This window comes from Danio rerio, chromosome 6 (assembly GCF_049306965.1).
Source record: "Danio rerio strain Tuebingen ecotype United States chromosome 6, GRCz12tu, whole genome shotgun sequence".
Lineage (NCBI taxonomy): Eukaryota > Metazoa > Chordata > Actinopteri > Cypriniformes > Danionidae > Danio > Danio rerio.
In genome coordinates this window covers 46,629,500-46,654,544 of record NC_133181.1, presented here as the reverse complement: position 1 = coordinate 46,654,544, position 25,045 = coordinate 46,629,500, and the positions used below count along the sequence as shown (strand labels likewise).

Below are 25,045 nucleotides of genomic sequence, written 5' to 3'. Positions count from 1 at the left end.
GAGTGGGAGGCTGGAAAACGCCAAGAGAAAAGGGAGAGAGAGAAAAAAAGACATGTGTTTTTGCCCCCAAAGCACTTGTCTGTGGATGCTTAGACTGCGAGGAACGCCGAGGCGAATGATTATACGCTGCCTACAATTAAACACGCCGTTTGCCAAGGTGTTTAAAAGTTGACCTACTATTTACCCTGCTAATAAAACGAGAAGTCGTTGGGAATAATTAGAGCAAATTGCTGTAATTACCAGTGGAGTTAAAAAATGATTGATGTAATATGCATAGACAGATCTGGAGCGGGGTGTGTGTGCATGTGTGTGTGGTACTTACTATGTAATGAGGACCAAATGGTTGAAATTCATCAATAATAGTAATAACAACAGTCATTTTGTTTCAGGGTTCCTACGGTTCATGTAATTTTGGTAATATCATGGAATTTCTAATAGTCTATTACATGCATTGAAAGTCATTAATTCGTTCATTTTCTTTCAGCTTAGTCTCTATTTCAGAAATCGCCACAGCGGAATGAACCGCCAACTATTCTGGCGTATGTTTTAGGAAGCGTATGCCCTTTCCAGCCGCAACCCAGTAATGGGAAACAACTATACACACTCCTACGCTACAGACCATTTATTTTACCAAATTCCCCTATAGGTCATGTTTACTGTTGAGGAAACCCACGCAAACATAGGGAGAACATGCAAACTCCACAGAGAAATGCCAACTGGTCCAGCCGGGACTTGAACCAGCGACCTCTTTGTTGTGAGGCGACAGTGTTAACCACTGAACCACTGTGTCGCCATCACAGCAAATATTATATTCAGCAAAAGAGAGGGAATGTTTCATATTCTTTAATAAAAATGGAAGGATGCAGTTATGTTATAGGCTTTGTTTTGTTATAAATATGCATACAGTGAAGATGACGGTCATATAAATATGTAGCTACATGACGCCTCAACATTTTTAGTGTCTTTTACTTGTTAATACCAAAATGAAAACAGGAAGTTCATTATATATCATGTTTTCATTTTATTGTTAAGCTAGTGAAACAACGTAGCCAGGGTGATGTGAATGGCTTTATAAAGTACATTGTTTCCTTTCAAGATTTTTCTGATGTGTCTTCAGACGTTTGTTTTTATATCAAACTTGCGAAGTCTGAACTTAAAGAAAAGGGCGCAAGACTGAACTTTGTGCATTTAATTTCTTTTACTAAAGAAGAACCATATCAAAACTCATGCATTTCAAAATTAAAACGTCTTAGTGTAAATGGGGCCTCAGTTTAGCCACAATAAAGTCAAAGTTTAATAGTTGCTCGTGTTTTTTAAGGCCTGTGTAAACATTTTAAGCCAGTTTAAAGCATTTGGGCACAAGGAATTATGACGTTTTAGCTTTAACAAAGATTATTCATTCAATCATTCATTCATTTTCGGCTTAGTCCCTCTATCAATCCGGGGTCGCCACAGCGGAATAAAGCCAACTTATCCAGCACATTCTGCGCAGTGGATGCTGTTCCAGCTGCAACCCATCTCTGGGAAACATCCACACACACTCATTCACACTCGTACACTACGGACAATTTAGCCTACCCAATTCACCTGTACCGCATGTCTTTGGACTGTGGGAGAAACCGGAGCACCCCGAGGAAACCCACGCAAACACAGGGAGATTAGCAAAAATTAATTGTATTTAATTATTTACACAATGAAGAATATACAGCTTTATTGTACATTTATTTTATTTCTGTACTTGTATATTTTTAGACTCCTTCATTCCTATATTTGCTCTAATTTGTATATATCTCCCTGTAATTTGTTCATTATATATATTTTATGCACTCCCTTACAAAATCATCCCAATCAACTGAAAATTAATTAAGTTATTTTGTGGAAAAAATGCAATATAAATCGCTAAAAATTTTAATATTGCTATGTAAGTTTTTTTTTTCCAATATCAGGCAGCCCTAATTTGTATTTTTACTTGTCCCTATGAAGGAAACGGCTCATTAGTCATACAGAATGAAGTGTTCTGGAAATATAAAACTGCAAAATAGTTTCTGTGAGAGTTTTAGAGGAGGAAAAATATGGCCTGTGTAGTATAAAAATCATTACGTATAAAAATAGTGCACATAAAACATGAAATCCTAATGTGTATTTATTTTTTGTGTGTTTCAGACATACCACTCAGTGCAAGACGTGCTGGTGTCTTTCGGCAGGAGGACTTTGTGTTACCCGCTCTATCGGCACTTTTCCCTGGTCACATTAGCAGTGAAAGACGCAGCATGCATTTTTCAGGCTGGTGAGTTCTGTCCGTCTTTCTTTATTTTCCAGACTTCTTAGCCATTTCCAAGCCACCAAAGTATGGGGTTGAGGGTCAAGACTAAATGCGTGACCTGTCCCTCACCCTATAAACCCTGCAGTGCTTCCACCTCATTACGAGGATCCCTGCTGCCCTTACAATGAGAGCAAGCAGATCTCTTTCAATTTCTTACATCTGTGGAAGCAGGTTTCTTCGAACTATGAGATGAACTTTTGTACATCGCTTGAAACCAACATGAAGTCTGTCTTGATTTGTTGATGCATGTGTCTGATCTTTGTGGTCTTTACATTTTTAATATCCAATAACTTTTTAAAACATTGCTTTAAACCTATGGTACATGCAATCTTTCTGAAAATAGCTAGTTTTTTTTGTTTAACAGGATAAAAACGTTGAACTTTGGAGATTTTTAAAAATGAACTTCACTTTTAGCTTTGTCTTTTTTTTCCTCACAAAGGTATTGTAAATAATCGAGGGTATGTCAGCATTTATTATTCTAAATCTAAATCTCAGCATTTACTAATAAATATTGAAGATCAAAAGTAACATTTGTGAGCCACAAACATTTAATGTTAGTTAATATTCAGCGGCCACTTTATTAGGTACAGCTGTCCAACTGCTCATTAACACAAATTTCTAATCAGCCAATCACACTGCAGCAACTCAATGCGTTTAGGCATGTAGACATGGTCAAGACGATCTGCTGCAGTTCAAAACGAGCATCAGAATGGAGAATAAAGGTGATTCAAGGTGATTTACTTTGAATGCGGCATGGTTGTTGGTGCCAGATGGGCTGGTGTGAGTATTTCAGAAACTGATGATTTACTGGGATTTTCACACATCTCTAGTGTTTACTGAGAATTAACCGAAAAAGAGAAATTATCCAGTAAGTGGCAGTGGAAACGGAGATTCACATCATTGATATGCAGCCGACAAATCTGCAGCAACTGTGTGATGCTATCCTGTCAATATTGACCAAAATCTTTGAGGAATATTTCCTGTTGCTTGTTTTCTATGACACAAAGGATTAAGGCAGTTCTGAAGGCAAAAGGGGCTCCAACCCGGTAATAGTAAGGTGTACCTAATAAAGTGGCCAGTGAGTGTACATTTTGGAAATTAAAAAAATAGCATTTTCATTAACTAACCTTAACAAATGATAATAAATACTATAAATAAATCCTGTTTATTACTATTTATTTAGTTTAATACATTTTAACAGAAATTTTAACTAAAACGTTAAAATATGGATTAGTATTAAATGTAGTATAAAATTATATAAATAATCAAGTTTTGTATTATCTATCTATCTAGTCTTATCTAAAATCTAGTCCCCTTCCTCAGTTCCTGTTCTCTGTAAATCTTGGAAAAACATTGCATTATAGAAGTGTAAATCCTATATCATTTTGACTTTTAAGAGACTAACAGAAACAGGAACTTGACACAGTCAGCCTAAATTTACCCACAGCAGACAGAGTTGCTCACTCGGGACCAAAGTTAACACTTGTTCACCGGCCCTCCCCGAACAGCAGGGGCCTTCGGTAAAAGACATTTTCCATGACAGGAGAGTCAACAGATTGGTCATGTCTCGGTGTGCTTAGTCTTGCTGTTCTGTCAGCGTCAGTGGGAGGGAGGTTAAGAGCGAGGGAATCCGAGAGGGATGTCTCCGCACTTCTGAAGAAATCAGCAATTCTGCAGACTAGACACTGTTGCCTTTGATATCTCTGAGAGAGGAGCAACCTTTAAATCAAAGAAGCCATCTGTGGGAGAGACAGTAGCGCTGTGTAAACACGTTTTCGGGCGTGTGTGGTAAGATTATCCAACACATGTTGATTTTGGAGCTCATAAATAAGTGCAATTAAAATGGCTCGGAAGGTTTGGGATTAGCGAGGTATGGTTGATTTTGAGAAGGGAAGTATAAGTAGAGTTGGCAAAATCACACACTTCAGCAGTTCATTTGTGCTGTCAATATGTATTTATGGAAGATTCCATTTGCATCACATTTTGTTCACTGAGGAAAAAATATTTGTATGTTCCGGGACTGTTTTTTACTTGTGCAAAGTTGCCGGCTGCTGTAACGTGAATGAAAATGAAGACCTTTCAGATATAGGCCAAAAACTTGCCAGTATAATGTTTGTGAGATGAGATGTTTTTATTTTTTGTGTGCTTTAAAGGTGCAAGTTTAAGGCCCCTATCATACACCCAGTGCAAGACGTGTTTGCTGCGATGTGTTTCTATTTTCAGACCAGCACAACAGTAATTTTCCCACTTTGCGCTGCATTGTTTAAATAGCAAATCCATTTGCGCTACTTTGTGGACTCATGGGTGTGTCGGTCTAGAAGAGAGGTGTGTGAAGGTGCGTTGTTGACGTAGGGCTATTTTGAAGAACTAAAGTAGACTGTGCAATAGACCAGCTGAAAGCAGGACTAAAGTCCAGCGCAAAGCTCGTTAGTTGTGCGCCTTAAACGCTTACACATTGCTTAATACACACAGAATGTACAGCAATACACAAATATATTTACAAATGAAAAAGAAATTGTTATTTTCTACATAAATATAAAAAACCACCGCCTCCATTCCTTCTTCATCTCTGGTGTCTTTTTTCAGTTTATTTATGACAATTTGCATTTTGTAAAATGTAATTATTATTAGCAGTATTATTTATACTTTTTATTTTTATTTATGTTTTTTTAATTATAACAAGCTTAGATTTGTCCACCTTTCAGATTTTGGACCATATGGGGCATAGCATATGTGTTTGGATATACAACTCAATTTTTGACCACACGGAATAAGTCCTTAAAATAGCAAAAGTGGATTCGGACGACTTTGCGCCTAGATCATTAAAATAGAGCCCTAAATGTAAGTTTGGCACCCAGTGGTTGAGCTAGGTATTGCATTGCTGGATCAAAACACACAAGCGCAGGTTGCCAGATTGAGGAACAGCAGAAGCGAGCCTGACTATAATGCCATTTATTGCCATATTACTAAAAGCAGCAGATAGATTACCTTAGATCTTGAAAATAAAATAAACCTTTTGAAATTGAACTTTAGACTCAAAACCAACACATATCAGTGATTCAGCATCTACAAAGAATAATGCTAAAGAGGTTTAATATGTATTAATTAGATTATAAGTCTTTTCATTTCATGAGTGAGTGCATATTCTGTGCTTTTGAATGGCTGTATTTAATTTTTTGTCTTGTTTCGTTTGGTGAAAAAAAGCCAAATCGCTGCAAATCTCGTCACGTATTGTGTATTGTTAGGACATCGGGTTACAATGTAACCTGCTCACCTAATTTTTACACTCGTAATATTTATATTATTTGCTAATTAGTAACCTCATGTGGAAATTTGAATCTGCATCTCATTTTGGAGTCTGGTACTGTCCACCGGAGCATTTTGGTTACAGGCTAATGCTTTGAGAGTCTTTCTGACTGAATGAATGTAATACATGGTTTTCCAACAAGGCAATCCGGGGTGCTGAAATATAATTGGCTAAACTAGTAGTGGGCGGGTTAAAAGAATCAAAACAAAGACACCTTTTCGGCACTGAATGCACATTTTCAAAGCAAAATATCTGACTTTAGCATTGTTTTTCAGATTAACAAGAATGTTCACTTAGCATGTCTTAAATATCTGCAAACATATTATGGTGTTTTTATGATTTAGAAGAGTCAAAAACTTACATACAGCACCTTTACCTATTAATTAGAGGAAGGTATGCTAGTATTCGCTCACTTTGAATTGTGGTTTTTACATGGCGATCTCTCACACCAAAGGACATCAAACCAGAATTTTATTGTTTGAATTTTTAGATCAAAACGACAGAATTTTTAATTGAAAAGGTATACAGGCTGGAGATTATTTTTGCATCAAATAGGTCTAAAATCGTAAAAAAATTAATCATGGGGTTTAAAAATCAGTGTTAATACAAGTGAAGATGTATATACAATAAAACTCTAAATTTCAAACATGGATTTATAAAGAACCATGGATTAATGGATTAATAAGACCCTAATATTATAAACGATCGAGCCAAATGGAAATGAATAAACACATTATTTCATGCTAACTGTTACATTGAATCCTTGGGAATGCAATTTCATGCTGTCTTTTTTATATAAAGATTCTATTAACCACAGATATTTGAAAGTTGGACCTTCACATTTAATAAAAATAGATATGCATGCATTTAAATATACAGTAAATGATTCATTGATCTCTGAGAGCTCTCAGCCCACAGACTGTTAGTTGAACATCTGATGAATACTGTATGGCACACAAATTTGGAAACGCTTCAGGAGTTTTGAAATCATCATCTAATTGGATAAATTTTACCGGATTTCTTTTAAACAAGTGTCTCATTCTTTAATGGTCTGCCTAGAAACAAATCTGTCGTGACAGCAAACCCCTTCATATCGAAGAAGAAAGCTGTCATGTTCACAACTGATGATTAGGGCTTAAAATAATCAGCTATATGCTGGGTTTTCAGAAGTATATCTGGAATACTATTGCATATTTTTTTCTCCGATTTGTAAAGCCTCTGTCATATGTACATTACACAAGCGGTAGAGTATGGATGCCAGCAAAATACATTCATGCATAGTGAGCATGAATTGAATTGTCTTGTATGATGCGTTTTAGGCTGTATATATAATTTTTCTTTAACATAATAAAAACACCAGTCTGGTATTTCTTAAAATGCCATTTTAAAAGGTAAGTGGAGTAGAGTAAACAGTACCTAAATGTCAGTCATACCCTAGTCAATTAAAGCTGCAAAGGAGTCCAGATCTTTCAATGTGAGTCTAAAAATCTAACAATGAAAAACAGTTGTGTGACATTTGCAATAAATACACACTTCACTCTGTCCAGAAGTCTTATTTTCAGCAAAGTTTGGTATATTAATGTGACTATGCAGGGTGACTACTAATGGTAAGCTATGTTCAACTGTACAATGCATCCGGAAAGTATTCATATAACTTCACTTTTTCCACATTTTTTATGTTACAGTTATGTTATTCCAATATTAATAAAATTTATTTATTTCCTCAAAATTCTACACACAATACCCCTATAATGACAATGTGAAAAAATATATATTTTTAAATTGTTGCAAATTCATAAAAAAATAAAATAAAAAAAAACTGAAAAATCACATGTACATAAGTATTCACAACCTTTGTCGTGAAGCTCTAAATTGAGCTCTGGTACATTCTGTTTCCACTGATCATTCTTGAGATGTTTCCGGAGCTTAAAGGGCACCTATGGTAAAAAATCTACTTTTCAAGCTGTTTGGACAGATCTGTGTGTTGGTATAGTGTATAGACCGTCATACTGGGGTGATATGAACACACCCAGTCCTTTTTTTCAATTTAACTACAAAAAAAAGGGTCGGCCAATTTGAGCTGTTTTCAAATCGATCGCACCATTACGTAGGTGTGTGATTCCCCCGCCCACCGAATTGATTGACAGCTGCGCGCATTAACATGTTCTGGTAGTCTGGTAATCATCATCAAATGTGATTAAGAGTAAGTTTCACGTTTAAAGTGTTTTAAAACAGAGTATGTGTGTAATTAAATACAGCGTTTTACTTCAGCTTTACTTCATCAGCACAGCCGCGTGTCAGAACAATTATAAAAGAAGACGCTTCAATCCCGGTTTGTGGAAGTTAAATCAGGTTTATTTTGTACATTAGCATAACAGATATCCACACTTGAGGTTAGCCTTAACTAGGCTAAGCGCGCTCTGTCTGTCTGCCTACCTGCGTGTGTGTTTGTATCATCTGCGGTGTGTGTGTGTGTGTTTGTGTGTGTGTGTGTGTGTGTGTGTTTGTGTGTTTGTGTGTTTGTGTGTGTGTGTGTTTGTGTGTGTGTGTTTGTGTGTGTGTGTKTTGTGTGTGTGTGTGTGTGTGTGTGTGTGTGTGTGTGTGTGTGTGTGTGTGTGTGTGTGTGTGTGTGTGTGTGTGTGTGTGTGTGTGTGTGTGTGCGCGCGCGCGCGTTAACTTTGTAACGATATTGTGTGTGACTCATCAATGCAACTTCACAATACTGATTAGTAAAGGTTAGTTCCTACTGTAGTATCTCACAAACGCTATGTGAGACCTTCTTCCTTTAAGTCTGTCTGTTGTCTGATGCAGCTGAGGGAGGAGGCATGTAGAAACAGTGGGCGGGAAAGAATCGGCTTAAAGGCGCAGTACGACAAAACCACCCCCTGCTGGAAATCAGTATAAGACAGCATCTTGTAAAAGGTATAATGAAAAATCTGATGGGTATTTTGATCTGAAACTTTATATACACATTCTAGAGACGCAAAAGACTTGCATTAAATCTGAAAAAAGGGGTAACCTAGGTGCCCTTTAATTGGAGTTCACCTGTGGTAAACTCAGTTGATTGGACATTATTTAAAAAGGCATACACCTGTCTATATAAGGTCCCAGGGTTGACAGTGCATGTCAAAGCACAAACCAAGCATGAAGACAAAATAATTATCTGTAGACCTCCGAGACAGGATTGTATCGAGACACAAGGCTGGGGAAGGTTACAGAAAAATTTCTGCTGCTCTGAAAGTTCCAATGAGCACAGTGGCCTCCATCATCCATAAGTGGAAAATGTTTGGAACAACCAGGATTCTTCCTAGAGCTGGCGGGCCATCTAAACTGAGTGATGGGGAGAAGGGCCTTAGTCAGAGAGGTGATCAATAACCCGATGGTCACTCTGTCTGAGGTCCAGCGTTCTTCTGTGGAGAGAGGAGAACCTTACAGAAGGACAATCTGTGCAGCAATCCACCAATCAGGCCTGTATGGTAGAGTGGCCAGAAGGAAGTCACTCCCCGCCTGGAATTTGCCAAAAGCCATCTAAAGGACTCTCAGACCATAAGAAACTAAATTCTCTTGTCTGATGAACTATTTGGACTAAAATTTACCTATTTGGAGTGAATGCCGGGCGTTACGTTTGGAGAAAACCAGACACCACTCATCACCAAGCTAATACCATCCCTGCAGTGAAGAATGGTGGTGGCTGCATTATGCTGTGGGGATGTTTTTTAGCAGCAGGATTTGGAAGACTAGTCAGAATAGAGGGAAAGATGAATGCAGCAATGTGCAGAGTCATCCTGAAGGAAAACCTGTTTCAGAGTGCTCTAGACCTCAGACGGTTCATCTTCCAGCAGGACGACGCAAAATACACCACCATAATATCAATAGAACTTGAGAGGTAGCGCAAAGAGGAATCAGCAAAAATTCACAAAGACAGGTGTGCCAAGCTTGTGGCATCATGTTCAAAAAGACTTGCGGCTGTAATTGCTGCCAAAGGTGCATCAGGCTGTGAATTGTAGTATTGAGCAAAGGCATTGTATACTTATGTACATGTGATTTTTCAAGTGTTTTATTTTTAATAAATTTGCAACAATTAAAAAATATATGTTTTTCACATTGTCATTATGGGGTATTGTGTGTAGAATTTTGAGGAAATAAATGAATTTAATCCATTTTGGAATCAGGCTCTAACATAAAAAATGTGAAAAAAGTGAAGCGCTATGAATACTCTCCGGGTGCACTGTATACAGATAAGCAGAAACGACCAATGAAAGTGCATTCCTTAGATCTGTCAATCAAGTATGCAGAAACGCCTGCTAGCAACCAGCAGCACAGTAACTTACTGATCCCCTGCTATTAAATCACTGTCAGTGTTGAGCGCTTCTTAATTGGGATGAAATTGTATTTCAGATTAATTGTCTGCCCTTAGAGGTTTTTAAATTTCACTCGACAGTATCATATTCATTTGTTACTCTTCTCATGGAGGTGCTAGGTTGTAATCGACTCGCTGTTGTATATTTTCACACAATGCCTGTGACATCTCACTCAAGCCTACAATTTGTAGATTTCCAAACATCAGAGCCCTGCAAGCGCTACGGCTTCTCTTTAATGAATGGTAACAGCGGTATGAAAGCAGGCTGCCCTGTCACTCTGTGACTCCTGGGTAATTAATTTGTCGGCAGAACATGAATGGAGGTGTGTATCTGATGTGTGTGTACTCTAATTTGAGGCACTTCGTTTAAGCTGCAGTGAAAGCAAACAGTTGTAGGTAGTAGGAAAACAAACCCATTAATGATGCTGCGCGAGGAAGGCCGTGATGGAAATGCTATCCAGGGGTAAATATTTGAACAGCCCTCTGGCAGCTTGTCTGGTCGTTCTCTGAGAGATTCTGCTAAAGCCAGCGGGCCCTCAAGGAGATTAAGGTGGAAGTCTATGGGTAAAAGCCTAGAAGATGCACTGTGGACAAATGTAAATGCTCATGTAATGTTTGGACGTTCAGGGACATGCCTGTATTAAAGGGATAGCTCACAAAAAATCTAAAACTTTAGAACTACTTAAGTGTAAGTACATGGTGAGGAAATGTTCATTTTTAGGCTAACTATGTCTCTGAATGTCCCTTGAAGTGCTTTGAAATATGCATTTTTATTCTATGTTTGACGTAATCTCAAACAAAACATGAAGAGAGGGTGGGACATAGTGCAGCTCCTTCCCTTTTAAAAAAAACAGCCAATAGCATTTTGTTTTATCAACAGTCTGCCAGTAAGAGTGATTAAGTACAAGCACATAAAATGTGATGCATCGTGAAATGGGCAGGGCATGTCAGATACTAAATAGCATTTGATTGGTTACAATTAATCCAATACTTGACGATCAATTCAAGTATGACATGAATAAATTTGTTGATCTATTTATGTCTGTGTATCTGTTTATCTTAATTTACGTCCTGCGGCTAAATTATTTTTTTTTACAATTTCATTGATCAGCTTGAGGTAGGTTAATTCATTTTTATGCTTTTGAGGAAGTAGCATACAACTTGAGCTCTTTAGACCATGCGCCGGACGGTTTCTCTGTGTTTCGCTGGTAATATCTTTAAATAAATATTTATTTAGGCCTATTTAATTATTCATTTATTATTTATGTACAATAATTGAGACATAAAATGAGATGGTAAAATATAATCAACAAGGAAAATGTAAATTAAAACTGTAAATGGAAAAGCTTATTTATTGACTGTCTTAGGACTATCACTTCACCAAATACTGTACATCTCTCTATATTTAGGCTAAATAGCTGCTTTATTTATTTTTTAGGCCTACTTATTTGTATGTATGTTTGTACTTTCAGTTTAGTTGTCTTTCATTTCTTTAATTTTACTTTACAAAATGAATCATCCAAAATGAATCACTTGTCAACCATTGATGCAGACGATCCATGTGAATAGGGTGTAAGTGACAAGCTTTACATGCTTGTATCAGATTTATATCGAATACTATAGATATCTTAGAGTAACAGTACTGATGTTAATAAAATCTAATAAAATCTTTAATTTAATGGGAGCTTTAACCGCATAGTTTTGCTTTTATTTCCACTGTATTGTGTTGTGTTATTATCAGCTTGCTGATTAACCCAAGTTTTTGTAATTCCTTCATAGTGGCATTTTCGTATAAAAAAAATTATTTATTGCAATTTTAGGGTTTTTTTTTTCAACTTCCTGCTGCCCAAGTTTTATTGATTTATTTACTTATTTTAATGTCACTATAATGTCTGAATGAATTAATTCTGAAAAAAAAACATACTAAAACTGATCAATATAAAGCTCCCTCTCTAGACCTATGAAGCAATCTTATATTTAATGAAGTATATCAGCATTTCTTAATACCAATCCGCATGCCTCGTCGATCTGCATATTTTGCATGTCTCTCATTTAACACACTTGAGTTAGATCATATGGCTCATTAGAAGAGTTTTGTGCATGAACTGTGCCCTGACTGACACATGCCAACACAGTGTGCTTTGTTTATTAATGCCTTTTCTTTCATTGCTTTTTATCTGAGCACGAGAAACCTTTATTTAATTTTAAAACATTCGTTCATGGATTTAAACACTGGCAATGCCTACAGCAAGAGAAGCATGAAGTGTGACAAAATAACTGTAAAAAAAATACAAAATAAATTCACATATCATACGCTAAAATGCTATTTGAATGAAACAAATACAGCATGCTATCTTCATATGATAATCATGGCAGAACATTCTGTAAAGTCCATTTTGCAAGGCATTTGTTATCAAATTGGAACAAACATCTGACATAAAAAAGAAAAACATGAAACATGCAGTGTGAGGACTGCACATTTCAAGCGATATAAAAGTTATATTGTATTTTTTGTAACCAAGTTAATTTTCGTGGAATTTTAAAGACCCTCTCGCATCCTTCAGAGTTTAGCTTTTTTGCCATCCTCCATCGCTGCTTATTGAGATTCATTGTTTTGCTCGGCAGGGATTGTCATCTTTACGCCAACGTGATCAGTCTTAAAGTGCATTGCCAAATTCACCATGATAGATGTAGGCCATTTGATGTGACATAATTTGATGTCAGTGTTCTTTAATGTAATTTTTGCAGCTGTTTCTGGAGGACAGTTGCTTTGTTCACTCATGTCGGGTTTTCACAGGCAGCAGTCAGTGTCACCATGTTGTATGATGTGAATAAATTTGCAGATTAATGCTGAATCTCAGCAAGGTTGTCAAAAATATATCCAGGTCATATTTCATGAAAGAGAAAGAAGAGAAAAGAAAGCAAGAAAGAAAAAAGAAAGATGGACCTTTTTGTTTTTATCATTTTTACCTTAATCTTATGACAACACAATTATACTGTGTTTGCTTTACTTTTTGTTTATTCAAAAGAGATGGAAATCTTCTTTCTCCGCTTATAAGTAGCTGTTTATTCTGATTAAAATGTCAGCTTGCAGAGCACACTCAGTGGGGAAAATAAGTCTTCAACAAGTCACGTTTCTCAGAAAACATATTTCTAAAGATGCTGTTGACTTGAAATGTTGGTAACAACCATGGAAATCCATATATGCAAAGAAAACTAAACTAGTTACATTACAAATTAAGTTACGCATAATAAAATGAAATTATGCAGGAAAAAGTGTTGAACACATAAGGAAAGGGAGGTGTAGAAAGGCAAAAGGCAAGACAGCAGCTGAAATCTCTCAGTATTTATTTAGCAAGCCTCTGCCCTTCGCTATTGTAAATTAATATTAGCTGCTTCAGTCCAACATTTACATTAGCAGGAGGATAAATATGAACCAGAGTGGACATTTCAGCAAGGCATTGATCCAAAACACAGACAGGTAAACTATTAAATGCTTTCATAGAAAGAAAATCAAGCTGTAGAATGGCCTGGCCAATCACCTGACTTGAATCTAATAGGAAATACAAATTAAAGGTCCTATTTTATAGAAGAAACCCACAGAACCATCCAAATTTTTACACTGTTAAAATCTGTGAAAAAAACACACCTGACCTGTGCATGTGGCTTCATTCTCCATATGAGAGGTATCTTCAAGCTGCCATCACCAAAAAAGCCTTTTATATAAAGTATTAAAGATGACGTGTTCAACACTTGTTTTCCCTGATGTATGTTAATATATTCCAGTGACCAGGAAAATTAAAGTTTTGAATTTTAGATGCATTTTGAGCTGATATGTTTGGCAGTTTATTTGAAAAAAAAAGAAATCGACTATAAATGGCCATAAAATGGGATTTATTTTCTTTTTGCCTTTTTTCTTTTCGCTTCCAACATTTTTTTGATGAAATATGACCTAGGCATGTTTTTTGACAGGCTTCGTGAGATTGTCTTTTTAACCGCCGGCACCCTGTGGACCTTCACCATCTGTACTTCTAGGGCCCGAATTTCACCTTATCACCCCATTCCTCTTCTTTCTCTCTCTCCTCGACCTCATCCCCTGAGACGCTTGATTGCAGCACATGATTAACTGGCTCAACATGCAATCTAAACCCAGCACACACGGCTCCGCGCAGGCCCACAGCTGGTCTTCAGAAGAATCCAAAGCTGACTTTTTTCTCCACTCTCCCAGGGAGCACTGAAGAAAAGGAGAAAACCCTTCAATTATGGATGGAGGTCAGAGAAAGAAAGTGAGAGAGAGAGAGTGAGGAAGGAAGAATGCAGGAAGACAGAATACGGCTCAAGTTCCTGGCGTTTTTCTCGCATGTCTTGAAGCTGGAAGCCACAGCGGCTTCTATGGGTAAGAGCTCCAGCTTAAATGGGAACCAAATGTTTGTGTAAGGCTTTCCTCGGTGCGAGTGCACTGTTTGTTTTTTGAGGCGGCTGGAATTTCTCCACCGGCTGCCAGGCTATTCTGTGGGCGGCTCGAGAATCCTCGCGGCCCTTCTTTCGCTTCACAACTGAGCCCGTTGCGTGGCGCTGAGGGGATATTTTTTGCACCTTATTTGGGAGATGGGTGTTATGACAACAAATATCATCACTGCAGCATGGTGCGCTTAAGGTGTTCATGTGTTTTGTGTGTTGTGAAATCATCTGCCAAAATGGAAAATATAATCATCTTTCCAAGGGTTGAAAAAAGCATCTGCTCAGCACAAATTTCCCCTATTTGCTTCAAAAAGTTGCACAGTTGATCAATAACTAAGCTGTATTCACTGCAAACACACAGAAAAAAATTTGGAGAAACATACAATATTCAAAAATGTAAAATATTCAATTCATGTTTATTTCTATAGCGCTTTATAATGTAGATTGTGTCAAGGCAGTTTATTATAGAAGTCTTAGTAATTTGAAAATGTTTCAGTCCAGTTTTCAAAGTTGAAGTTCAGTTTAGTGTGGTTTAATTTGCACTACTGAAAGTCCAAACACTGAAGAGCAGATACATTGATGAGCAGCTCCACAAGACCCAAACCAAATTTCACCAATTTATGAAAGTGAAGGAAAAAACCCTGAAGAGACACCAGGGGCATGACCATTTCTTCTCTGGCCAAACCTCTTGTGCAGAGCAGCAGTCTAGGCACCGGAGGCTGGAGAACGCTGGATGTCCATCGTGGAGAAGCTGCAGGTGTAAGTAGGTCACCGGCGAGGTTCATACTTTATTTTGATGGTCCATTTGTTGAATTTATGTTACATTGCATATACATGGTAACTAATTCTCATTACATTGCAAATAGACTGTTAGGTTGGGGTTGGGGTTAGGGTTAGTGTAAGTTAACATGTACTTGACATGCAAGGTTTCTTATAGTCAGTTAAATGTCTGTTGAAAGAGCAGTATCAACAGATGTTAAGCAAACAATCTACTAATACCCAAATAAACCATCAAAATAAAGTGTTACCCCACAGAATCAATATAGAAAATCGTCTGTCACTGGGGTCTTTCAGGAATCAGTCTCATGCTCTTAATATCTAAGCATCTGTAAATTTTACTGTTTACAATTATAGGACACTGTACTCTTAGAATAATTCAAGTGTTTAAAACGTTGTCGTCATTTACTCAACCTCTTTCCTTCCAAAGAAGACTTTAGTTCATCTTCAGAACACAAATGAGAACACTTTTAAGCAAATCTAAGAGGTTTTGGACCTGATGGGTCATTCTTACCTGTCAAACATTTGAGCTTATACTATAAAGATATAAAAGTCCAGCTCTTCTAAGGACACACAAACAATAATTAGAGAGTATAGATAGAAGATCAATAACGGTTGATTTGCATACATGAACTGACTTCATTGGTTAATCCTGAAGCTCCAGTATATGCATGACATATGTTAAAGTATACATTTATATAATCTAGTTCTAAATTATATATATATATATATATATATATATATATATATATATATATATATATATATATATATATATATATATATATTCTTTGGTTTTAATTATATAATTTAATTCAGCAGCACAGGTGACAGAGACGTTAAGGCCCGATCCCAATTCTATTTTGTACTGCTTCCCCTTCCCCGGGCTACAAAATGTATCCCTAAGAAATGGGACAGCACTACAACACCTGCACATGTCATCGCGATCTCTTACTTCATATGAGATTGGTGATTGCGACTGCGGTAATTAATCCAGTTGTCTAATTTTTTTTTCTTATCTTCAGGAAATCACCGAAGGCAAATATTATGTTATCATAACGATGAAATGTGGCAATAAGATTGTAATTGTTCTGTGCATTTATATCGTGACCATATTCATCTATGTAAACACACAAAAACAACATTAACATTGTACCAGACAGTAAAAAGGTAATTCCCAGCCACTAGACTTTTCTGACAGGGTATTTGAGTGTCAGATATGAAAGTAAAGTATAGTTGATATGATAGTAAGTATAGTTTTGGGAACTACTTTACAGGGGTTATTATTAAGGATAGCGAAAATTTTTAGGTTTTTATTATAGCAGGGTTTTTTTTAAAGCATGACGGTAAAACACAAACGCGTTATGAATATATTAACATATGCTTGTTTAAAAAAAATAAATAAATAAATCGTAATAATGACAAAAAATACAGATTTGTGCATCTCCTGACTTCCATGTGCATCCATGTTGCCGTTGTAGATTGTATATTCTGGGAACTTTTCTTACCCCTTGGTTTCGAGTGTGGTCCTGAAAAATTTCTGTCTCAAGGGCTATCTAGCCCTTCCTCTTAGTCCTACGCCTTCAAGCTAAAGACCATTGGGACACCCCTACCCCTTCATGTGACGATGTGTAGGGGAAACGGCTTATGGGGTTGGATTGGGATTGTCTAAACTTACAGTATTGCCTTTCTAAGCACTGGCAGATCTCAAGGTGATGCAAATACTATGGGCAGGGCCTCAATGACTAATGCCTTAGTCTCTGGGTGATTCTAGGTGGTAAAGGCAGGTGAAACCTCAGGATCTATTCAAGACTCTAAGACAAGATTTTCAACTAAAGCTTTTCATGCCCATTTTCTATACGCTGCCCCTCCCATAACACGTAACACATAGGACGACTCTGTCCAAATTAGACTCGATAGACTTGCAGACTGTTGTTAGACTGTAACTTCTTTGACTGTGGACTTCTTGAAGATGCTGTTTGACTGCAGAACAACCAACATGTCTCAATAAAGAATTCTGCTTGTAATGAGACTCCTAGACTGGGTTTTTCATATTTCCAACACATGCAAGAATGTCTCTCATTGACTCTCAGGTCAAGCAAGCATGGTTGAGCTTTATTGCCCAAAATTAAATGTTGTAAGCATTAAATGTGTGCAAAAGCCTAAAAAAAATCTGTTGATATTCTAAATTGGTTATCCATCCTCAGACTTGGATGAAACCACTCGGTTCTTGTGGATTTAATATTGTTATTGTCTTTTTATATTAGTTTTGAAGTGTCATGCATTTTTTGACTTTTTTGTACATAAAATTGGAATATATACATATAATTTTTTTTTTCTCCAAGTCAATCGCCTTTCTTTATATAACACTTTATACCATACAGATAATATCAGAAAGGATCTAGAGGCACTAATTGAATTAAATATTTGTAACTGTGACATTTCATCAATGTGAAATAATTTAAATTCAACACTGAACATTTATATGAAACTAAAACTAAAATTTATTACACATTTTTTGTCACAGGGAAGGCATGCATCCTGAAATGTCTGCTGGCCATTCATAAGATCTTCCGGGAGAATGATCCGGCCTATATCCTCAATGACCTCTATATCACAGACTACTGCATCTGGATCCAGAGGGTTAAGTATGTTCTATACAGCACACTGTCTCATTATTCTGCCAACCTTAATGTAACTGGTCCTGTTCTGATTTTCTGCTAATCATACAGTTCATGAGTCCCTGCTGAGCTTTAAAACTCAAGTTCATTAAAGCAATAAGCCACAAGAGATGAGTATTACAGTTTTACAAGGAGTAAGGCTTCTTGTTAAGAGAATATGTTAAATATTCATATGCGCATACATACAATTATGTGCATTTTACATCACACTCAAAAGGGGAAAATATGATATTATATTTTGCACAAATAAACATTAAAAAAGAAAGACATACTCTTTCATTATAGTTAAGCACATATTCATTCCATTTTCAGTTTAATCTAATGCATACTCAGGTTGTATGATTTTTGTTTTCTTCAAAGTGATGAATGAATGAATTTGTCTTTTGTGCCGAAAGATCATGTTCCATGGAGGTATTTTCTAAATTTTCTTCTGTGAACATATCCAAACTCAATTTTTACTTAAGTTCTTTGGAGAACTTTAAAGGAGATTTTTACAGTATTTTACTTTATTTTTTAGGGTTAGATGGTTTTCTTTAAGCCTCAGATTCCCGGTTTTGGAATAACTGTTTTTCTGCCAAATATTGTCTTATCCTAGCAAAGATGTTAATGGAATTCTGATTTTATTCAGCTCTCAGGTGATTTTAAAATCCCAATTTTTTTATTGAATGTCCCAAAAAGGTTTTTTTGCCCTTGAGTCAGAGTCTGAGTCATTTGATTTTGTGTATCTACCGATTCCTAAACCTGATCCGATATAATACATCAAAAAGAATAAAGAAGAGCGAAGAAACAGATCCAGGATGTTTCTTTTTTTTTATTTAATTCACCTTATTTTAACATTCAACAACTCTGTTAACAAACAGAGCACTTCTGTGAGGTACCTTGAACAATCAAGGAATAAATAACATCAATTCTTCACTTTTTGGACTTTAGAAAACACTCTCATTCACACACGTACACTACGGGCAATTTAGCTTATCCAGTTTACTTGTACCGCATGTCTTTGTACTTGTGGGAGAAACCGGAGCACCCGGAGGAAACCCACATGAACGCAGGAGAACATGCAAACTCCACACAGAACTGCCAGCTGACCCAGCCGAGGCTTAAACCACGGCATAACTATAGATGTGTTAAAAATAACATATATGTTCAAGTCCTGATCGGGAGGTAACGTCCAATTCTAATTGAGTCTAAAACCACGTGATTGTGTCTGATTTCCGATCATGTGATCGGATCTGGACATCCCTCCTTATGACGGATTTTGTGGTTCAGGGTCACATATTAAAAGTAGTACAACAAATACTGTCATGGTGTGTAAAACACTGCTATAGGAAAAATACAATCACACAATAAATATTCTAAACAATAAATGTGCAATTAGGTATTGTACTTAATAATTATTTTAATGTATTAGTTGCATTATGGTAATGAGAAATGAAGGAAAACATTCTTATTTTGACTTGCACTAATTAAAGTAAAATCACAATGGTTCCAAAAGAAAGCATTATTTTATCTGAGCAAAACATTTCTCTGTTGATTCTTTCTTTGGGGTTGAGACATTGTCCAGACGTAATTTTGTCAGCTTTGGCATGGATTGACCTTGTATCGCATGAAGTAAAACAGAGTACCTTAAACCAATAAGCAGTAGTAGACAGCATAACACAATTAACACAAATAATTAAGTTTTATTTCATCTTTTTGTTGTTGTTGTTGTTGTTGTTGTTGTGGTTCCATCTCCGCTAGTTAAACACTTGAACTTGAATCACGATGAATGGTATTGCAATCATGATTTCTCCATTTTTTTAGTATTTTTTTTAAATCACTTCCACGTTTGAAATGGGAACTACAGCCGGTGCATAATTCAGTAATGAGATCTACTTCCCAGGCTGGTGTGCAGCTTAAAATGGTGCGTTTGTCTATAAAAAGTCCAGCTGAAAAATGTGCATCTGAAGTCGTAGGCCCAGTGCCCAGACGTGAAAAGCATCCTGCGGGGATTACACCGTAATTTTTCGTCCCTGTGTTTTGCCAAAGCGTAGATTTTCTGGCAAGAATGTGGCCTTGACAGCTAATTAATAATGAATGTGTAAAATAGCAGAGTTTAAACCAGCCTGTTTTTTTTTTTTCCAATGACACAAAGGGAGGAAAATAAAGGAGAAATTGGCTTTGGATACAGAGACTCTTTGTCCGCAATCCACAGAAAAGCTGCACAGTTCCATTGAAAAATTCAGTCATGCTTTCTAGGCCTTCGGGTTATGAAGGGCAAATTTGATAATGGATTGTCGTATCTTCATTCCCTCCCCCTTGAAATAAAATTAGCATATTATTTCTTTTAAAAATAATGACTTCTAAGCATAGTCCTCCATCAATCACCAAATACATTATCTGACACATCAGTAGCAATGATCAGCCATTGAATACCTGTGTTCCTCAATGCACTTCATTGAGCAGAACAAAAGAAAGCCAGACCGGAGAGCTGCTGAAAAGCGCAGGATGTACGACAGCACTAGTGCCACTAATGTATCTTAGTCATACTTGCCTTGAGGCATTTGACATCTCTCAACATCATGCTGAAAATTGATTTCCAGTTTGCATGCTTTTAGAGTATCTTTAGTCGTCTTGAAGCAACGCTGAAACTTTCCCTTTGAGTAGAGACAAAGCCGCTCTTGTCATGGGAAGTGACTGCAGGAGACTCGCTCCTCCTTTTAAGTGCTGGAGCATTTGATCAAATCCCCACTGCTCTGGTTTGTGTAGACAACTCCCTGTTATCATTGTAGGTTTGTTGTGACAGCGTTTTCAACATCTGACATATCCTCTGTCAGATTATTTAAACAATTCTCTTTCCCAAAAAATCCTCCCAGAAGGACGCCCCAGTCCAGTTATCAGAGCGGGTTATCTTTGGCTGCATTCACAAGTGCGGTTGTCAGTTTAGTGTTATACTGCAACATTTTGGAGTGCAAAAGAAGAATTCAGATTTTTTCTTTTTCATGGCATTTCACACATCCATCTGTCTATCTGTTGTTCTTTTTTTTCTTCATTCCATCATACTGTCTATCAAACAGTTTATAAGTCCAGTATTTTCTCTGTATGTCATTCTATATTTACATTAAAGTCTGCACGAACTGGAAGCTGCAACGTTTTTTATTTATTTTATTAATTTTTTCATATTGTGATGTGCACGGTTCCTAGAGAAATGAAATATTGAATGAGAAAAGTGGGTGTGACTTGTTTTTTCAACTGCGAGCTGATTGGATGTAGTAAAGTAGGCACTTCATGCTGAAAGATCAGGAGAAGGGTTTAGGGAGAGTCATTACAACCTAACAGACACCTCCTTCTCACCATTTCCGTTTGCTGTCAAAACTGACAGTTGGAGGGGCCAATTCCTCAGACAGATGTAATCTGAGATGTGCATTTTCAGATTTTAATTTGAGATTACAAGGACAGACCTTTTTTTTTTCTTAATGACATGCACAGACGAATTGTTCACCACAAAACTAGCAATGTGAGCTAATAAAATCATGTGGTTAGTTTTGATTTCATTTGTACTTTCATCTTTTTATTATGCTGTTATATTCATCCGTCTGTCCATCCATCTGCTGTTTCATGCCTCCAAAGCCCTGTCATTCTAATTTTCTCATTTTCTTGATTGTTTTATCTATCACTCTCAGTCAGTGTTGGGTTAATTCATTCAAAAAGTAATTAATTGCCAATTACATCAGTGAAATTAAATGATGTTTTTCTAAAAAGTCATGTAAGTACTTGACTTAATTTCCCAAAATCCCACTGCATAGACAATTGAAAAACTTACTTTTAAAAATTAAAGGCAAACAGGGCCTTTTTACTGTATTTAAGAAATAATTAAGAAAAGTTAAACATCGGGCAGCATGGTGGCACAGATGGTAGCACAATCGTCTCACAGCAAGAAAGTCACTGGTTCGAGCCCCGGCTGGGTCAGTTGGCTTTTCTCTGTTGAGTTTGCATGTTTTCCCCATGTTGGCGTGGGTTTCCGCTGGTTGTTCCAGTTTCCCCCACAGTGCAAAGACATGTGCTATAAGTGAATTGGGCCAGCTACATTGTCCGTTGTGTGTGTGTGTGTGTGTGTGTGTGTGTGTGTGTGTGTGTGTGTGTGTGTGTGTGTGTGTGTGTGTGTGTGTGTGTGTGTGTGTGTGTGTGTGTGTGTGTGTGTGTGTGTATGTGTGTGAATGAGTTTGTATGGATGTTTCCCAGTGATGGGTTGCAGCTGGAAGGGCATCCGCTGCGTAAAACATATGCTGGATAAGTTGGTGGTTCATTCCACTGTGGTGAATTTAGATAAATAAAGGGACTTAGCTGAAAAGAAAATGAATGAATGAAGTTGTATTGCTCTGTTGTAAGGGCTGGGTGATTTGGCCTAAAATCAAAATCTTGATTAGTTGAACATTTTAACCCGATTGCGATTAATGTTTTTTTTTTTTTTTTTTTTGCCCCTCATAGTTCACTGACAGGTTTTGTACAGTAAATATGTGCACATATTACAAGTCAGAGATTTTTGCATGAAGGGTGCATTAATTGATTTTAAAATAATTGAAGGAAACATACATTATCTGCTATGATTATTTATTGAACATCAAAGTTGAACAACTAATATTAAAACACACATTGCCTAAAACCAACAGTCAAAAAATAAATAAATAACTTGCATTTGGAAACAAAATTATTTTCAATGTTTTTCATATTAAAAGTGAAAATAAGCAGTATCTCTTCTAAATAAAATGACTCTTGCATATCCTGTAAATAATATTTTAAACAGTGCATTTTTAATGTTCTGTAAACAAATATTTTAATGTAAGTAATCATTTTAAAGTAATGGAAAATAAGTCGTCTCAAGGCATCTCTGGTGCAGCTTCCAATTATTGTCAATGTAGTGCAAAGTAAGGCTCAAGAAAGGGTTCATCGTCCTACTTAACCAGAGATCAGATGTGGCTGCAATAAACCAATGCGGGGTTTTGTGACTCAACACGCGGTAGGGAAAGTAATCAAATAAAAACCACCTGGAAAAAAATAGATTGATTATAGGTTCTGAATGTCAATTTTGATTGCTTTTTAAATAAACGCCCAGCCCTATCTGTCGTTCTGCATTTAAATACTTCTTTATTTGTGTCATTCTGTTTATTGCTTCTAGTTGTGTTTAACATTCTCTCTGTCCATATTTAAAAATATTCTTTATCATCTTGTAGATTGTTACTCTTGTTTTGTATGTTTGCTCTTCCATTCTTTATGCTTGTGCTACTTTTGTTCTATTTGTATAAATCTTTAAAAAGCATGCAAAGCTTGTCTTAAAACAAATTAGCTTTATCTAGGTAAAAATTACAATTACTTGAAGTTCTTTAATTCAGATTCTTATGTTATTTTCACTTACTAAAGGTCAAATTGTTCCTTAAGGTCCTGTTCCTAGAGGTTCTTGGTGTGAAATATATGGCGCAAGTGTTTCTGAATCCACCTCTGACTGTGTGATCGTAGCCTTTATGAGATCTCTGGATTATAGATGTTATCCACGCTCGTCTGTGGCAGCAGTTCCTCCTCGAATCTCTTATCGGCAGTCAGACACGATCAGCTGCTAGTGATAAATGGTGGGTTTAATAAACGCTGCCCCTGAGGGATGATTGATAGTGTCTCTCTTCAATCCAACCAGCCTCTTCACTCTTCAAGTCCTCCCGGCTGCTAGTGTGTCTTGCTCAAATTTATGGAGTCTTAAAGACTTCAAGTGTGATTTAAATCTGTGCGGACCCTCCGATCAACAACAAACAAAGTGGATTGAGTTGGACACTCCTCTTTCTGACTGTTTGACTGACACTGCTTTATGAATTCACTATCTGTCATTCTGATGGCAGCTTGCCTGACAACAAGCACCATTACTCAGTTCTTTTATATGGGCAGAGGAGTTTCAGGAAACTTGGCCTGTATCCATCTGCTATTGCAGAGGTTTCCAACTTTTCCTTATCTGAACCCATATGACCTACTTTATTTATTAAAATGATATTCTGCAATGATTTACTCATGCTTAGGGTTTTCTGAATGTTTTATCGAAACACTGAAATGTGCTTTTGAAGATTCTTCACATGCATTTCATTTTCATTTAAGACAAGTTGGTCCCCAACAAGTTTTATTCATGAAAAAATAAAAAGCATTGCAGTGCTTGTCTGAGACAATTAGTCTACACAAATGTGTATTCTCCAAACAAAATATGAAGTTTATCGATCAGTTCTTTTCATGTGACTCACAGTGCGCTCACGGCTTCCATTGGAAATAACGAACTTGCTCATGGAAAAGACGTGATATGTGAACAGAAGCTGTCTTTTGTGATCTCAAGTTGATCATCTTCTTACACATTCTGATTTGTTGACATGTTGAGGATCCATTCCTTGGCAGTTTGTGGGTCCTTCACTGGGCTGTCCTTTTCTCTTTCGCAAAGAAACATTCTTACTTATTTAGCTTGTGGGTTAAATTTTTGCTTTCAAGTTATCGAGATGTAACAGAGAGAATATGGTCATTTAAAAAAATCTGACTCAGAAAGTAAAATAAACTGAAATAATTAATGAATTTTTTGTGTGGCCCGGTACTAATTGATCCACGGACTGGTACTGTTCTGCTCCTCGGGGGTTGGGGATCACTGATTTAAAAGACTGTCAAGCATTACAAAGGACAAAAATGCACCATAAAATAGTTTTAGCAGACTAAGGAATATAGGAAGTTGATTTTAGTTTCTTTTAATAGTTTGACATTGTATGAAAAACTGTATGAGAGTAAAACAGGATATGTTGAAAATATTTTATTATTTTATAGTTAGGCCTTCTAAAGAAAAAATCCATCCAGAGTTCTGTCATTTCATCCACCCATTCACCATTAATTCTCTATTTTTTATGCATGCATGGATTTTTTACCCATCCCCCAATTTTTCAGTTCATCCATCCATCCTGTCCTTTCTTCCATCAATTTATCCTTCCATCATCTCACTTATCCATTCCTTTATCCAACCAACCGTCATTCTTTCATTTCATCCATTCATCTTGTCATATCTTCCATTCATTTTCCTTCCATAATCTCATCAGTCCATATATTTATTTGTCTATCCACCTTTCTGTCAATTCATCTATCTATAGATC

At 36.6% G+C, this 25,045-nt stretch overlaps 1 protein-coding gene across 4 annotated transcripts in view; it reads left to right on the top strand.

Annotated features, from left to right (window-relative positions):
• The window catches only part of shq1 (SHQ1, H/ACA ribonucleoprotein assembly factor), a 72,530-nt gene that overhangs the window by 29,872 nt on the left and 17,613 nt on the right, over positions 1-25,045 (top strand). For 2 of the 4 annotated variants that reach the window (NM_001080600.2, XM_073953114.1), the window contains exons 10-11: positions 2,164-2,287; positions 17,756-17,876. In NM_001080600.2, the coding sequence (NP_001074069.2) occupies positions 2,164-2,287; positions 17,756-17,876 (245 nt within the window). Of the gene's footprint in view, positions 1-2,163; positions 2,288-14,218; positions 14,837-17,755; positions 17,877-25,045 lie in introns of those variants that run through there. The other 2 variants (XM_073953115.1, XM_073953116.1) reach the window with 2 other exon arrangements.